The sequence below is a fragment of the Lampris incognitus genome, chromosome 5 (genome assembly GCF_029633865.1).
Source record: "Lampris incognitus isolate fLamInc1 chromosome 5, fLamInc1.hap2, whole genome shotgun sequence".
Lineage (NCBI taxonomy): Eukaryota > Metazoa > Chordata > Actinopteri > Lampriformes > Lampridae > Lampris > Lampris incognitus.
Genome location: NC_079215.1, coordinates 69,998,418 through 70,017,059, shown reverse-complemented (window position 1 = coordinate 70,017,059; position 18,642 = coordinate 69,998,418). Strand labels below are relative to the sequence as shown.

At 31.5% G+C, this 18,642-nt stretch overlaps 1 protein-coding gene across 1 annotated transcript in view; it reads right to left on the bottom strand.

Annotated features, from left to right (window-relative positions):
- The window catches only part of LOC130112684 (CSC1-like protein 2), a 157,437-nt gene that overhangs the window by 48,798 nt on the left and 89,997 nt on the right, over positions 1-18,642 (bottom strand). The window contains exons 13-14 of the mRNA XM_056280146.1: positions 18,205-18,338; positions 15,761-15,898 (exon numbers count right to left, since the gene is read on the bottom strand). Coding sequence (XP_056136121.1) covers positions 15,761-15,898; positions 18,205-18,338 — 272 coding nt within the window. The remainder of the gene's footprint in view (positions 1-15,760; positions 15,899-18,204; positions 18,339-18,642) is intronic.

The window sequence follows — 18,642 nt, the reverse complement described above, 5'->3', positions numbered from 1 at the left end:
CAATAAAAGCATCCTCTGGGTGTGCAGTCTCATGCTGGTTGGTAACTTTGTACAGCTCATCCAGGGCTTGCAAGGTGTCGGCATGTGGTGGAATGTAAACCACTGTTAGTTTGACCTATGTAAACTCTCTTGGGAGGTTGTCAGGTCAGCATCTGATCATAAAATGCTCTAAATTAGGAGAACATCCACTCGAACATCTCCACATTCGAGCACCACATGTTGTTAGTCATGAAGCAGACACCTCCACCTCTGCTCTTCCCGGACTCCTTTGTTCAACCCAGCTGGTGAATAGAATCCCCCCAGGCACAATGGTGGAGCCCGGTATTGTTGGGTTCAGCCAAGTCTTAGTGAAAACCGTAATCTTAATGTCCTGTTGAAAAGCCAGCTTGTTGTCGAGAGACTACATTCACTTGAGTGCTTGGGAGAGGGGGTCGGTTTCCACGTGGCCTCAGCCTGACCAGGACTCCTGCCTGTTTTCCTTGCTTTCTTCACCAGCGGCGCTTCATAGGTGTTGTTTTAGGGAACCTGAACAATGGATAGTCCGTGGTCGCTGTTATTGTTATTCTCAATGAAAAACCTGAATCTGTTGTGTTCCTGCTGTCCAGTAGCCTGTCATAGCCAATGAGAGCCACATCAGATCTCACAGACACACTCAACAAAACCAGGAAATAGACAATAAAGCAGAAAAAGGCCACACTTTGCATAATCTCATTTTATATTTTATTGTTAGAATGTCTCAGCACAGACATGTTTTGCATCGTACCTTGTTCAGTGTGCTATTTACAAAGCGTTCATGTAAAGCTAAAATACCCATACCCACAGACACACACTCACGATCAACCAATAGTACTTCACAAATCAAGTGTCCTTCCTCTGATTTGTGAATTTGTTTGGTGTGGCTATTTAAGATTTGAATGAACACTTTGTATATAGTACACTGAAGAAGGCACTACACCGAAGTGTGTCTGTGCGACCTTTTCCTACTTTACTGAGTTACAATTTTGGTGCAGCACTCAGAGTCTGAAGAGAGACTGGGAGTTAAGGCAGGGGTTTTCTTTGCACTACAGTTAACAGACATAAGAACGACTCCTGTGAGGCAGAGCTGGATGCATGGCATCATCTCCAACATGCCAGCAGTCTCTTCACCATGTCACAAGTCCCTTTACCACCCAGAGTCTCCACTGAATTAACATCCTGTGGCGGACACTAGGGGCTATGCCTCTCACCCAGCAGGACTGTGAGCTGGGGGCGTGGCTTACGTTCCCAGGCTTGCTGGTGCAGGGTTGTTCCTGCTTTAGTTTTGGTTTTTGGAGTTGAGGAATAAAGATCAAACTCCCCTTCGTCTGCTGTGTTTTTCCTCATCCTGCCACAATCCCGTCTAAAGCAGACTCCTTCCTGCTGGTTTCACACCTAGACATTTTCCTGCTTTTATTTCATCTAGCCTGAATTACTGCAAATCCCTCTGTACTGGTCCCTATGCTAGAGATGAGAGATATTATATATTGTTTCATATGTTAGCAATGAGAGATAATATATATTGTTTCATATGCTAGAGATGAGAGATATTATATCTAATATTCAAACTGATAAACTTTATTTTTTTTTGCAAATATTCACTCATTTTGAATTTGATGCCTGCAACACGCTCCAAAGAAGCTGGGACAGGGCAACAAAAGACTGGGAAAGTTGAGGAATGCTCAAAAAACACCTGTTTGGGACATTCCACAGGTGAACAGGTTAACTGGAAACAGGTGAGTGTCATGATTGGGTATAAAAGGAGCATCCCCGGAAGGCTCAGTCGTTCACAAGCAAGGATGGGGCGAGGTTCACCACTTGTGAACAACTGCGTGAGCAAATAGTCCAACAGTTTAAGAACAACGTTTCTCAACGCACAGTTGCAAGGAATTTAGGAATTTCATCATCTACAGTCCATAATATCATCACAAGATTCAGAGAATCCGGAGAAATCTCTGCACGTAAGCGGCAAAGCCAAAAACCAACATTGAATGCCCGTGACCTTCGACCCCTCAGGCGGCACTGCATTAAAAACCGGCATCATTGTGTAAAGGATGTTACCACGTGGGCTCAGGAACACTTGGGAAAACCATCGTCAGTTAACACAGTTGGTCGCTACATCTACAAGTGCAAGTTAAAACTCTACCATGCAAAGCCAAAGCCAGATATCAACACCACCCAGAAACGCCGCCGGCTTCTCTGGCCCGACCTCATCTGAGAAGGACTGACGCAAAGTGGACAAGTGTGCTGTGGTCTGACGAGTCCACATTTCATATTGTTTTTGGAAATCATGGACAGGCTAAAGAGGAAAAGGACCATCCAGATTGTTATCAGCGCAGAGTCCAAAAGCCAGCATCTGTGATGGTATGAGGGTGTGTTAGTTCCCATGGCATCATGGGTAACTTGCACATCTGGGAAGGCACCATTAATGCTGAAAGGTACATACAGGTTTTGGAGCAACGTATGCTGCCATCCAAGCGACGTCTTTTTCAGGGACGTTCCTGCTTATTTCAGTAAGACAATGCCAAGCCACATTCTGCACGTGTTACGACAGCGGGGCTTCGTAGTAAAAGAGTGCGGGTACTGGACTGGCCTGCCTGCAGTCCAGACCTGTCTCCCATTGAAAATACTATGTGGCGCATTATGAAGCGCAAAATACGACAACGGAGACCCCGGACTGTTGAGCAACTGAAGTCGTACATCAAGCAAGAATGGGAAAGAATTCCACCTACAAAGCTTCAACAAGTAGTGTCCTCAGTTCCCAAAGGCTTATTGAGTGTTGTTAAAAGGAAAGGTGGTGGAACACAGTGGTGAACATGCCCCTGTCCCAGCTTCTTTGGGACGTGTTGCAGGCATCAAATTCAAAATGGGTGAATATTTGCACAAAAAACAATAAAGTTTATCAGTTTGAACATTAAATATCTTGTCTTTGTAGTGTATTCAATTAAATATAGGTGGAAAAGGATTTGCTAATCATTGTATTCTGTTTTTATTTACGTTTTACACAACGTCTCAACTTCACTGGAATTGGGGTTTGCATATACTGATTCATGTTAGAGATGAGAGATATTACATATTGTTTAATATGCTACAGATGAGAGATACTATATAGTATCATATGTTAGAGATGAGAGATATTATATATTGTTTCATATGTTAGAGATGAGGTATGTTATATATTGTTTCATATGCTACAGATGAGAGATATATATGTATTGTTTCATATGTTAGAGATGAAATATATTATATATTGTTTCATATGTTAGAAATGGGAGATATTATATATTGCTTCATATGTTAGAGATTAAATATATTATATATTGTTTCATATATTAGAAATGAGAGATATTATGTATTGGTTCATATGCTACAGATGAGAGATATTATATATTGGTTCATATGTTAGAGATGAGAGATATTATATATTGTTTCATATGTTAGAGATGAGGTATGTTATATATTGTTTCATATGTTAGAGATGAGAAATATATATGTATTGTTTCATATGCTACAGATGAGAGATGTTATATATTGTTTCATATGTTAGAAATGAGCGATATTATATATTGGTTCATATGCTACAGATGAGAGATATCATATATTGGTTGATATGCTACAAATGAGATATATATTGTTTCAAACGATAGAGATGAGAGATATTATATAATGGTTCACACGTTAGAGATGAGAGATATTATACATCATTTCATATGCTACAAATGGGAGATATTATATATTGTTTCATATGTTAGAAATGAGAGATATAATGTATTGGTTCATATGTTAAGAGATGAAATATATTATATATTGTTTCATATGTTAGAAATGAGAGATATCATATATTGCTTCATATGTTAGAGATTAAATATATTATATATTGTTTCATATGTTAGAAATGAGAGATATTATGTATTGGTTCATATGCTACAGATGAGAGATATTATATATTGGTTCATATGTTAGAGATGAGATATTATATATTGTTTCATATGCTACAGATGAGAGATATTATATATTGGTTCATATGCTACAGATGAGAGATATTATATATTGTTTCATTCTTTAGAGATGAGAGACATATATTGTTTCATATGTGAGATGAGAGATATTATATATCGTTTCATATGCTACAGATGAGAGATATTATATATTGTTTCATATGTTAGAGATGAAATATATTGTTTCATATGTTAGAAATGACAGATATTATATATTGGTTCATATGCTACAGATGAGAGATATTATATGTTGGTTCACACGTTAGAGATGAGATATATTATATATTGTTTCATATGTTAGAAATGGGAGATATTATATATTGGTTCATATGCTACAAATGAGAGATATTATATATTGGTTCATATGCTACAAATGAGAGATATTATATATTGTTTCATATGTTAGAGATGAGAGACATATTCTTTCATATGTTAGCGGTGAGGGATATGATATGTTGTTTTATATGTTAGAGATGAGATATATCATATATATTGTTTCATATGTTAGAGATGAGAGATATAATATATTGGTTCATACGTTAGAGATGAGAGATATTATATATCGTTTCATATGCTACAGATGAGAGATATTATATATTGGTTCATATGCTACAGATGAGAGATATTATGTATTGGTTCATATGCTACAGATGAGAGATATTATATATTGGTTCATATGTTAGAGATGAGAGATATTATACAGCATTTCATATGCTACAAATGGGAGATATTATATATTGTTTCATATGTTAGAAATGAGAGATATAATGTATTGGTTCATATGTTAAGAGATGAAATATATTATATATTGTTTCATATGTTAGAAATGAGAGATATCATATATTGCTTCATATGTTAGAGATTAAATATATTATATATTGTTTCATATGTTAGAAATGAGAGATATTATGTATTGGTTCATATGCTACAGATGAGAGATATTATATATTGGTTCATATGTTAGAGATGAGATAATTTAAATTGTTTCATATGCTACAGATGAGAGATATTATATATTGGTTCATATGCTACAGATGAGAGATATTATATATTGTTTCATTCTTTAGAGATGAGAGACATATATTGTTTCATATGTGAGAGATGAGAGATATTATATATCGTTTCATATGCTACAGATGAGAGATATTATATATTGTTTCATATGTTAGAGATGAAATATATTGTTTCATATGTTAGAAATGACAGATATTATATATTGGTTCATATGCTACAGATGAGAGATATTATATGTTGGTTCACACGTTAGAGATGAGATATATTATATATTGTTTCATATGTTAGAAATGAGAGATATTATATATTGGTTCATATGCTACAAATGAGAGATATTATATATTGGTTCATATGCTACAAATGAGAGATATTATATATTGTTTCATATGTTAGAGATGAGAGACATATATTCTTTCATATGTTAGCGGTGAGGGATATGATATGTTGTTTTATATGTTAGAGATGAGATATATCATATATATTGTTTCATATGTTAGAGATGAGAGATATAATATATTGGTTCATACGTTAGAGATGAGAGATATTATATATCGTTTCATATGCTACAGATGAGAGATATTATATATTGTTTCATATGGTAAAAATGAGAGATATCATATATTGCTTCATATGTTAGAGATTAAATATATTATATATTGTTTCATATGTTAGAAATGAGAGATATTATGTATTGGTTCATATGCTACAGATGAGAGATACTATATATTGGTTCATATGTTAGAGATGAGAGATATTATACATCATTTCATATGCTACAAATGGGAGATATTATATATTGTTTCATATGTTAGAAATGAGAGATATAATGTATTGGTTCAAATGTTAAGAGATGAAATATATTATATATTGTTTCATATGTTAGAAATGAGAGATATCATATATTGCTTCATATGTTAGAGATTAAATATATTATATATTGTTTCATATGTTAGAAATGAGAGATATTATGTATTGGTTCATATGCTACAGATGAGAGATATTATATATTGGTTCATATGTTAGAGATGAGATAATTTATATTGTTTCATATGCTACAGATGAGAGATATTATATATTGGTTCATATGCTACAAATGAGAGATATTATATATTGGTTCATATGCTACAAATGAGAGATATTATATATTGTTTCATATGTTAGAGATGAGAGACATATATTGTTTCATATGTTAGCGGTGAGGGATATGATATGTTGTTTTATATGTTAGAGATGAGATATATCATATATATTGTTTCATATGTTAGAGATGAGAGATATAATATATTGGTTCATACGTTAGAGATGAGAGATATTATATATCGTTTCATATGCTACAGATAAGAGATATTATATATTGTTTCATATGGTAGAAATGAGAGATATTATATATTGGTTCATATGCTACAGATGAGAGATATTATATATTGGTTCATATGCTACAGATGAGAGATATTATATATTGTTTCATATGCTACAGATGAGAGATACTATATATTGATTCATACGTTAGAGATGAGATATATTATATATTGTTTCATATACTAGAAATGAGGGATGTTATATATTGTTTCATATGCTACAGATGAGAGATATTATATATTGTTTCATATGCTACAGATGAGAGATTTTATATATTGGTTCATACATTAGAGATGAGATATATTATATATTGTTTCATATGCTACAGATGAGAGATATTATATATTGGTTCATACGTTAGAGATGAAATATATTATATATTGTTTCATACGTTAGAAATGAGAGATATTATATATTGGTTCATATGTTAGAGATTAAATATATTATATATTGTTTCATATGTTAGAAATGAGAGATATTATGTATTGGTTCATATGCTACAGATGAGAGATATTATATATTGGTTCATATGTTAGAGATGAGAGATATTATAGATTGTTTCACATGTTAGACATGAGAGATATTATATATTGTTTCATATGTTAGAGATGAGGTATGTTGTATATTGTTTCATATGTTAGAGATGAGAAATATATATGTATTGTTTCATATGCTACAGATGAGAGATGTAAATATTGTTTCATGTGTTAGAAATGAGCGATATTATATATTGGTTCATATGCTACAGATGAGAGATATCATATATTGGTTGATATGCTACAAATGAGATATATATTGTTTCAAACGATAGAGATGAGAGATATTATATAATGGTTCACACGTTAGAGATGAGAGATATTATACATCATTTCATATGCTACAAATGGGAGATATTATATATTGTTTCATATGTTAGAAATGAGAGATATAATGTATTGGTTCATATGTTAAGAGATGAAATATATTATATATTGTTTCATATGTTAGAAATGAGAGATATCATATATTGCTTCATATGTTAGAGATTAAATATATTATATATTGTTTCATATGTTAGAAATGAGAGATATTATGTATTGGTTCATATGCTACAGATGAGAGATATTATATATTGGTTCATATGTTAGAGATGAGATATTATATATTGTTTCATATGCTACAGATGAGAGATATTATATACTGGTTCATATGCTACAGATGAGAGATATTATATATTGTTTCATTCTTTAGAGATGAGAGACATATATTCTTTCATATGTGAGAGATGAGAGATATTATATATCGTTTCATATGCTACAGATGAGAGATATTATATATTGTTTCATATGTTAGAGATGGAATATATTGTTTCATATGTTAGAAATGACAGATATTATATATTGGTTCATATGCTACAGATGAGAGATATTATATGTTGGTTCACACGTTAGAGATGAGATATATTATATATTGTTTCATATGTTAGAAATGGGAGATATTATATATTGGTTCATATGCTACAAATGAGAGATATTATATATTGGTTCATATGCTACAAATGAGAGATATTATATATTGTTTCATATGTTAGAGATGAGAGACATATATTCTTTCATATGTTAGCGGTGAGGGATATGATATGTTGTTTTATATGTTAGAGATGAGATATATCATATATATTGTTTCATATGTTAGAGATGAGAGATATAATATATTGGTTCATACGTTAGAGATGAGAGATATTATATATCGTTTCATATGCTACAGATGAGAGATATTATATATTGTTTCATATGGTAGAAATGAGAGATATTATATATTGGTTCATATGCTACAGATGAGAGATATTATATATTGGTTCATATGCTACAGATGAGAGATATTATGTATTGGTTCATATGCTACAGATGAGAGATATTATATATTGGTTCATATGTTAGAGATGAGAGATATTATACATCATTTCATATGCTACAAATGGGAGATATTATATATTGTTTCATATGTTAGAAATGAGAGGTATTATATATTGGTTCATATGCTACAAATGAGAGATATTATATATTGGTTCATATGCTACAAATGAGAGATATTATATATTGTTTCATATGTTAGAGATGAGAGACATATATTCTTTCATATGTTAGCGGTGAGGGATATGATATGTTGTTTTATATGTTAGAGATGAGATATATCATATATATTGTTTCATATGTTAGAGATGAGAGATATAATATATTGGTTCATACGTTAGAGATGAGAGATATTATATATCGTTTCATATGCTACAGATGAGAGATATTATATATTGTTTCATATGGTAGAAATGAGAGATATTATATATTGGTTCATATGCTACAGATGAGAGATATTATATATTGGTTCATATGCTACAGATGAGAGATATTATGTATTGGTTCATATGCTACAGATGAGAGATATTATATATTGGTTCATATGTTAGAGATGAGAGATATTATACATCATTTCATATGCTACAAATGGGAGATATTATATATTGTTTCATATGTTAGAAATGAGAGGTATTATATATTGGTTCATATGCTACAAATGAGAGATATTATATATTGGTTCATATGCTACAAATGAGAGATATTATATATTGTTTCATATGTTAGAGATGAGAGACATATATTCTTTCATATGTTAGCGGTGAGGGATATGATATGTTGTTTTATATGTTAGAGATGAGATATATCATATATATTGTTTCATATGTTAGAGATGAGAGATATAATATATTGGTTCATACGTTAGAGATGAGAGATATTATATATCGTTTCATATGCTACAGATAAGAGATATTATATATTGTTTCATATGGTAGAAATGAGAGATATTATATATTGGTTCATATGCTACAATTGAGAGATATTATATATTGGTTCATATGCTACAGATGAGAGATATTATATATTGTTTCATATGCTACAGATGAGAGATACTATATATTGATTCATACGTTAGAGATGAGATATATTATATATTGTTTCATATACTAGAAATGAGGGATGTTATATATTGTTTCATATGCTACAGATGAGAGATATTATATATTGTTTCATATGCTACAGATGAGAGATTTTATATATTGGTTCATACATTAGAGATGAGATATATTATATATTGTTTCATATGCTACAGATGAGAGATATTATATATTGGTTCATACGTTAGAGATGAAATATATTATATATTGTTTCATACGTTAGAAATGAGAGATATTATATATTGGTTCATATGTTAGAGATTAAATATATTATATATTGTTTCATATGTTAGAAATGAGAGATATTATGTATTGGTTCATATGCTACAGATGAGAGATATTATATATTGGTTCATATGTTAGAGATGAGAGATATTATAGATTGTTTCACATGTTAGACATGAGAGATATTATATATTGTTTCATATGTTAGAGATGAGGTATGTTATATATTGTTTCATATGTTAGAGATGAGAAATATATATGTATTGTTTCATATGCTACAGATGAGAGATGTTATATATTGTTTCATATGTTAGAAATGAGCGATATTATATATTGGTTCATATGCTACAGATGAGAGATATCATATATTGGTTGATATGCTACAAATGAGATATATATTGTTTCAAACGATAGAGATGAGAGATATTATATAATGGTTCACACGTTAGAGATGAGAGATATTATACATCATTTCATATGCTACAAATGGGAGATATTATATATTGTTTCATATGTTAGAAATGAGAGATATAATGTATTGGTTCATATGTTAAGAGATGAAATATATTATATATTGTTTCATATGTTAGAAATGAGAGATATCATATATTGCTTCATATGTTAGAGATTAAATATATTATATATTGTTTCATATGTTAGAAATGAGAGATATTATGTATTGGTTCATATGCTACAGATGAGAGATATTATATATTGGTTCATATGTTAGAGATGAGATATTATATATTGTTTCATATGCTACAGATGAGAGATATTATATATTGGTTCATATGCTACAGATGAGAGATATTATATATTGTTTCATTCTTTAGAGATGAGAGACATATATTGTTTCATATGTGAGAGATGAGAGATATTATATATCGTTTCATATGCTACAGATGAGAGATATTATATATTGTTTCATATGTTAGAGATGGAATATATTGTTTCATATGTTAGAAATGACAGATATTATATATTGGTTCATATGCTACAGATGAGAGATATTATATGTTGGTTCACACGTTAGAGATGAGATATATTATATATTGTTTCATATGTTAGAAATGGGAGATATTATATATTGGTTCATATGCTACAAATGAGAGATATTATATATTGGTTCATATGCTACAAATGAGAGATATTATATATTGTTTCATATGTTAGAGATGAGAGACATATTCTTTCATATGTTAGCGGTGCGGGATATGATATGTTGTTTTATATGTTAGAGATGAGATATATCATATATATTGTTTCATATGTTAGAGATGAGAGATATAATATATTGGTTCATACGTTAGAGATGAGAGATATTATATATCGTTTCATATGCTACAGATAAGAGATATTATATATTGTTTCATATGGTAGAAATGAGAGATATTATATATTGGTTCATATGCTACAATTGAGAGATATTATGTATTGGTTCATTTGCTACAGATGAGAGATATTATATATTGTTTCATATGCTACAGATGAGAGATACTATATATTGATTCATACGTTAGAGATGAGATATATTATATATTGTTTCATATACTAGAAATGAGGGATGTTATATATTGTTTCATATGCTACAGATGAGAGATATTATATATTGTTTCATATGCTACAGATGAGAGATTTTATATATTGGTTCATACATTAGAGATGAGATATATTATATATTGTTTCATATGCTACAGATGAGAGATATTATATATTGGTTCATACGTTAGAGATGAAATATATTATATATTGTTTCATACGTTAGAAATGAGAGATATTATATATTGGTTCATATGTTAGAGATTAAATATATTATATATTGTTTCATATGTTAGAAATGAGAGATATTATGTATTGGTTCATATGCTACAGATGAGAGATATTATATATTGGTTCATATGTTAGAGATGAGAGATATTATAGATTGTTTCACATGTTAGACATGAGAGATATTATATATTGTTTCATATGTTAGAGATGAGGTATGTTATATATTGTTTCATATGTTAGAGATGAGAAATATATATGTATTGTTTCATATGCTACAGATGAGAGATGTTATATATTGTTTCATATGTTAGAAATGAGCGATATTATATATTGGTTCATATGCTACAGATGAGAGATATTATATATTGTTTCATTCTTTAGAGATGAGAGACATATTCTTTCATATGTGAGAGATGAGAGATATTATATATCGTTTCATATGCTACAGATGAGAGATATTATATATTGTTTCATATGTTAGAGATGGAATATATTGTTTCATATGTTAGAAATGACAGATATTATATATTGGTTCATATGCTACAGATGAGAGATATTATATGTTGGTTCACACGTTAGAGATGAGATAGATTATATATTGTTTCATATGTTAGAAATGGGAGATATTATATATTGGTTCATATGCTACAAATGAGAGATATTATATATTGGTTCATATGCTACAAATGAGAGATATTATATATTGTTTCATATGTTAGAGATGAGAGACATATATTCTTTCATATGTTAGCGGTGAGGGATATGATATGTTGTTTTATATGTTAGAGATGAGATATATCATATATATTGTTTCATATGTTAGAGATGAGAGATATAATATATTGGTTCATACGTTAGAGATGAGAGATATTATATATCGTTTCATATGCTACAGATGAGAGATATTATGTATTGGTTCATATGCTACAGATGAGAGATATTATATATTGGTTCATATGTTAGAGATGAGAGATATTATACATCATTTCATATGCTACAAATGGGAGATATTATATATTGTTTCATATGTTAGAAATGAGAGATATTATATATTGGTTCATATGCTACAAATGAGAGATATTATATATTGGTTCATATGCTACAAATGAGAGATATTATATATTGTTTCATATGTTAGAGATGAGAGACATATATTCTTTCATATGTTAGCGGTGAGGGATATGATATGTTGTTTTATATGTTAGAGATGAGATATATCATATATATTGTTTCATATGTTAGAGATGAGAGATATAATATATTGGTTCATACATTAGAGATGAGAGATATTATATATCGTTTCATATGCTACAGATGAGAGATATTATATATTGTTTCATATGGTAGAAATGAGAGATATCATATATTGCTTCATATGTTAGAGATTAAATATATTATATATTGTTTCATATGTTAGAAATGAGAGATATTATGTATTGGTTCATATGCTACAGATGAGAGATACTATATATTGGTTCATATGTTAGAGATGAGAGATATCATACATCATTTCATATGCTACAAATGGGAGATATTATATATTGTTTCATATGTTAGAAATGAGAGATATAATGTATTGGTTCAAATGTTAAGAGATGAAATATATTATATATTGTTTCATATGTTAGAAATGAGAGATATCATATATTGCTTCATATGTTAGAGATTAAATATATTATATATTGTTTCATATGTTAGAAATGAGAGATATTATGTATTGGTTCATATGCTACAGATGAGAGATATTATATATTGGTTCATATGTTAGAGATGAGATAATTTATATTGTTTCATATGCTACAGATGAGAGATATTATATATTGGTTCATATGCTACAAATGAGAGATATTATATATTGGTTCATATGCTACAAATGAGAGATATTATATATTGTTTCATATGTTAGAGATGAGAGACATATATTCTTTCATATGTTAGCGGTGAAGGATATGATATGTTGTTTTATATGTTAGAGATGAGATATATCATATATATTGTTTCATATGTTAGAGATGAGAGATATAATATATTGGTTCATACGTTAGAGATGAGAGATATTATATATCGTTTCATATGCTACAGATAAGAGATATTATATATTGTTTCATATGGTAGAAATGAGAGATATTATATATTGGTTCATATGCTACAGATGAGAGATATTATATATTGGTTCATATGCTACAGATGAGAGATATTATATATTGTTTCATATGCTACAGATGAGAGATACTATATATTGATTCATACGTTAGAGATGAGATATATTATATATTGTTTCATATACTAGAAATGAGGGATGTTATATATTGTTTCATATGCTACAGATGAGAGATATTATATATTGTTTCATATGCTACAGATGAGAGATTTTATATATTGGTTCATACATTAGAGATGAGATATATTATATATTGTTTCATATGCTACAGATGAGAGATATTATATATTGGTTCATACGTTAGAGATGAAATATATTATATATTGTTTCATACGTTAGAAATGAGAGATATTATATATTGGTTCATATGCTACAGATGAGAGATATTATATATTGGTTCATATGTTAGAGATGAGAGATATATATTGTTTCATATGCTACAGATGAGAGATATTATATATTGTTTCATATGCTACAGATGAGAGACATTATATATACTTTCATATGCTACAGATGAGAGATATTATGTATTGGTTCATACATTAGAGATGAGAGATATTATATATTGTTTCATATTTTAGAAATGAGAGATATTATATATTGGTTCATATGCTACAGATGAGAGATATTATATATTGGTTCATACGTTAGAGATGAGATATCTTACATATTGTTTCATATGCTACAGATGAGAGATATTCTATATTGGTTCATATGTTAGAAACGAGAGATGTTATGTATTGGTTCATATGCTACAGATGAGAGATATTATATATTGGTTCATATGTTAGAAATGAGAGATATTATATATTGGTTCATATGCTACAGATGAGAGATATTATATATGGTTCTTATGTTAGAGATGAGAGATATATATTGTTTCATATGCTACAGATGAGAGATATTATATATTGTTTCATTCTTTAGAGATGAGAGACATATATTGTTTCATATGTGAGAGATGAGAGATATGATATGTTGTTTTATATGTTAGAGATGAGATATATCATATATATTGTTTCATATGCTACAGATGATAGATATTATATATTGGTTCATATGTTAGAGATGAGAAATATTATATATTGGTTCATGTGCTAGAGATGAGAGAAATATATTGTTTCATATGTTAAAGATGAGAGATATGATATGTTGTTTTATATGGTAGAGATGAGAGATATCATATATATTGTTTCATATGTTGGAAATGAGAGATGTTATATATTGGTTCATATGCTACAGATGAGAGATATTATATATTGTTTCATATGTTAGAGATGAGATATACTATATGTTGTTTCATATATTAGAGATGAGAGACATATATTGTTGCATATGCTACAGATGAGAGATATTATATATTGGTTCATACGTTAGAGATGAGATATATTATATATTGTTTCATATGTTAGAAATGAGAGATATTATATATTGTTTCATATGCTACAGATGAGAGATATTATATATTGGTTCATATGTTAGAGATGAGAAATATATATTGTTTCATATGCTACAGATGAGAGATATTATATATTGTTTCATTCTTTAGAGATGAGAGACATATATTGTTTCATACGTGAGAGATGAGAGATATGATATGTTGTTTTATATGTTAGAGATGAGATATATCATATATATTGTTTCATATGCTACAGATGATAGATATTATATATTGGTTCATATGTTAGAGATGAGAAATATTATATATTGGTTCATGTGCTAGAGATGAGAGATATATATGGTTTCATATGTTAAAGATGAGAGATATGATATGTTGTTTTATATGTTAGAGATGAGAGATATCATATATATTGTTTCATATGTTAGAGATGAGATATATTATATATTGTTTCATATATTAGAGATGAGAGACATATATTGTTGCATATGTTAGAGATGAAAGATTTTATATATTGGTTCATATGTTAGAGATGAGAGATATTATATATTGGTTCATATGTTAGAAATCAGAGATATTATATATTGTTTCATATGTTAGAGATGAGAGATATTGGTTCATGTGTTAGCGATGAGCGATATTATTATATTGGTCTCTCTCATGCAAAACCTGTCCAAAATACTGCAGCTATGTTCCTAATCACATTAAAAAGCAAACAAACAAACAAACAAACAAACAAACAAACAAACAAACAACAAAAAACAAAATCACATTACGTGTTTCTCAGAATCCTGCTTCATGTGAGGATCTGGTGTTGGGGGACCACTTACCAGCGGACGTTCTGGGGGTCCGGGGCATAGGAAACACTCCAGTTGTAGACGTGGAGGCTCTCGCTGAACTGGGATGAACGGGGCTCCTGCCGACATCGGCAGCCCTGAACTTGACAGGCGTTAAAGTCCTTCAGGATGCTGGAGGAGGACGTGAGAGATGGAAGATGCTGTCATGCAGACAACAAATTCAGTAGCTTCTGGGAGAATACGCAACTGTAGTAGTTTTACTTTTAAGATTAAAGTTGCAATCCTGAATCTTCTGGTTTTACTGCAGCTGTGTGTCTCCTACGTAGGTGTTGTCTGAGCTACACTGAACACAACACAGTCAGCAGTGCTACTATGTATAGTAGTACCTTATATACCTACAACACAAAGAGGTGACTAACAAAACAGACGTTATGATTACTTTACTGAGTTCAAGTGGTTCTGAATCACGTGACAGAACATGCGTAAGGGTGGTGCTACTATCAACACAATGGCCTGACAGGGGTAATTTCCCTCCAGTATTCACGTATGTACTGCAGGTAGTGTAAAGCTACTACATACTGCATGTTCAGTTCAGCACAGAAGTAATGATTACGGTGTCTTACGTTAGGTTAAAATTTAGAATATTCTAGTTTCCTGTCATGTCAGACAGCAGTTTCCTGTTCAACAGTTGTGTTGAGGTCAAAAACAAGGTAAGTGATCCAAAGGAGGTGAATCAAGTGCAACCGGACTTGGTATATATCCGTGAAGACGTTTCGCCTCTCATCCAAGAGGCTTCCTCAGTTCGTGCCTTCCTGACTAGACCAAGCTAGTCTGACTGGCTGGTGATGAGACTCAGAATTTATCCTCTAGGAGTCGTTATCAGAGCTGTTGATATGCGTGGCTCTTTGTGTTCCGATGTTTACCAACGCCCGTCGCTAACAGAGCCATAGATATGAGTGGCTCTTTTGTGTACCGATGTTTGGCCGCGCCCGTCGTTATCGGAGCTGTTGATATGCGTGGCTGTCCTGTGCTCCGATGTCCAGCCGCGCCCGTCGCCATCGGAGCTGTTGATTTGCATTTGTTTAGCAGCGACGGTGGTTGGGGGTGTTAGTTTCCACTTCATTGTTCAGTGGTCATGAGAGTGGTTGAAGTCGTTAGTGACCGACTGTTGTTCTTGGAGTCTAGGCTTCTTGAGTCTCCTGGGTAGAGATGAAAGGACGGCATTGTAAGTGGGAGATAGGTGGTGTAGCAGACCTCCTCCTCTGTTGAGGGATGGTTTTTCCAGTTTCGCATAGATGGCTTCCTTCACCCCTCTTTCAAACCATCTATCTTCCCTGTCCGAAATGTGTACGTTGCTGTCCTCGAAGGAGTGTGTCTTCTCCTTTAGGTGTAGATAGACTGCTGCTGAGTCTTGTCCTGAGGAGTGTGGCCTTCTGTGTTGGGCCATCCGTTTGTGTAGTGGTTGTTTGGTTTCTCCTATGTATAGGTCAGTGCAATCCGCATTGCATTGTACGGCATACACCAGATTACTTTTCCGTGTGTGTGGTATGCGGTCTTTGGGATGAACCAGTCTAGTCAAAAAGGCACGAACTGAGGAAGCCTCTTCGATGAGAGGCGAAACGTCTTCACGGATATACACCAAGTCCAGTTGCACTTGATTCAACTCCTTTGGATAGCCATGACCTGGATGAATGAGAACATTCACAGACAAGGTAAGTGATGAGGTACTGTAATAACTAACCAGTTTGTTCAACAGTTGTGTTGAGGTCAGAAACAAGGTCAGTGATGAGGTACTGTAATAACTAACCAGTTTGTTCCACAGGGTTTCATACAGATTACTACATAGATGAACACTGGTGTGTCTCTACAGGTTAAGGATGGTAAGTACAGAAGCAAGTGTATTAATTTAGAAAAGACAAGTTCCCCAGCAGGTAAGTAGAGGTAAGCGTGCAGTACACCTGGGCTTTTACAGGCTATCAAACTTTCAGATTTTGTTGCAAAAGAACTCATCTGATTCTGACACAATAATTCATATGAAATGTTAATTTAGAAATTAATACCTCAGATTCAAATTTATGACAATTTAATGACCTGTAAGACCTTACATCAAGACTTTTTAAGGAGCTGCAGACACCCTAAAATATAATATGTGTGCATATAATATACAATGTGTGTATAATATACTATACAATATATAATGTGTGTATATAATATATAATAGTGTGTATAATATATAATAATGTGTGTTTATATAATATATGTGTGTATGATATATAATGTGTGTATATCATACATAATATATAATGTGTTTATAAAATATATAATATATAGTGTGTATATAATATATAATGTGCGTATATAATATATAACGTGTGTATATATTGTATAATATGTGTATATAATATATAATATATAATGTGTTTGTATATAATATATATGTGTATATAATATATAATGTGTGTGTGTGTGTAACTCACATGGCGGTCATGGCTTCGTTCTGAAATGTGACAAAAGCCATACCCAGAGGCTTAGTGTTGACCTTCTCCTTCTCCTTCCTGTACTCCTCTTTCAACTTTGCCTCCCGCTTCGTGTAGTAACTCACTGCCTCCTCCTGGGGGCAGAATGACAGCAGGCTGGGTAACTTAACAACAGTCAAACCTACTAACTTTACCTACATTCATGACACTATCCATTAGGGATGTAACAATATACCAAATTCCACAATATCACAACAAAAAATGTCTCCATACCATCATGGGACTGTGATGATATCTACCGTGCCATTACATGGTTATTTCAACCCAGCCACTGAGGAGGCACACGCCAGCACATTCTTAGTGTCAGTCCCAAGCCCGGATAAATGGGGAGGGCTGTGTCAGGGAGGACATCCAGTGTTAAATCTTTGCTGAATCAAA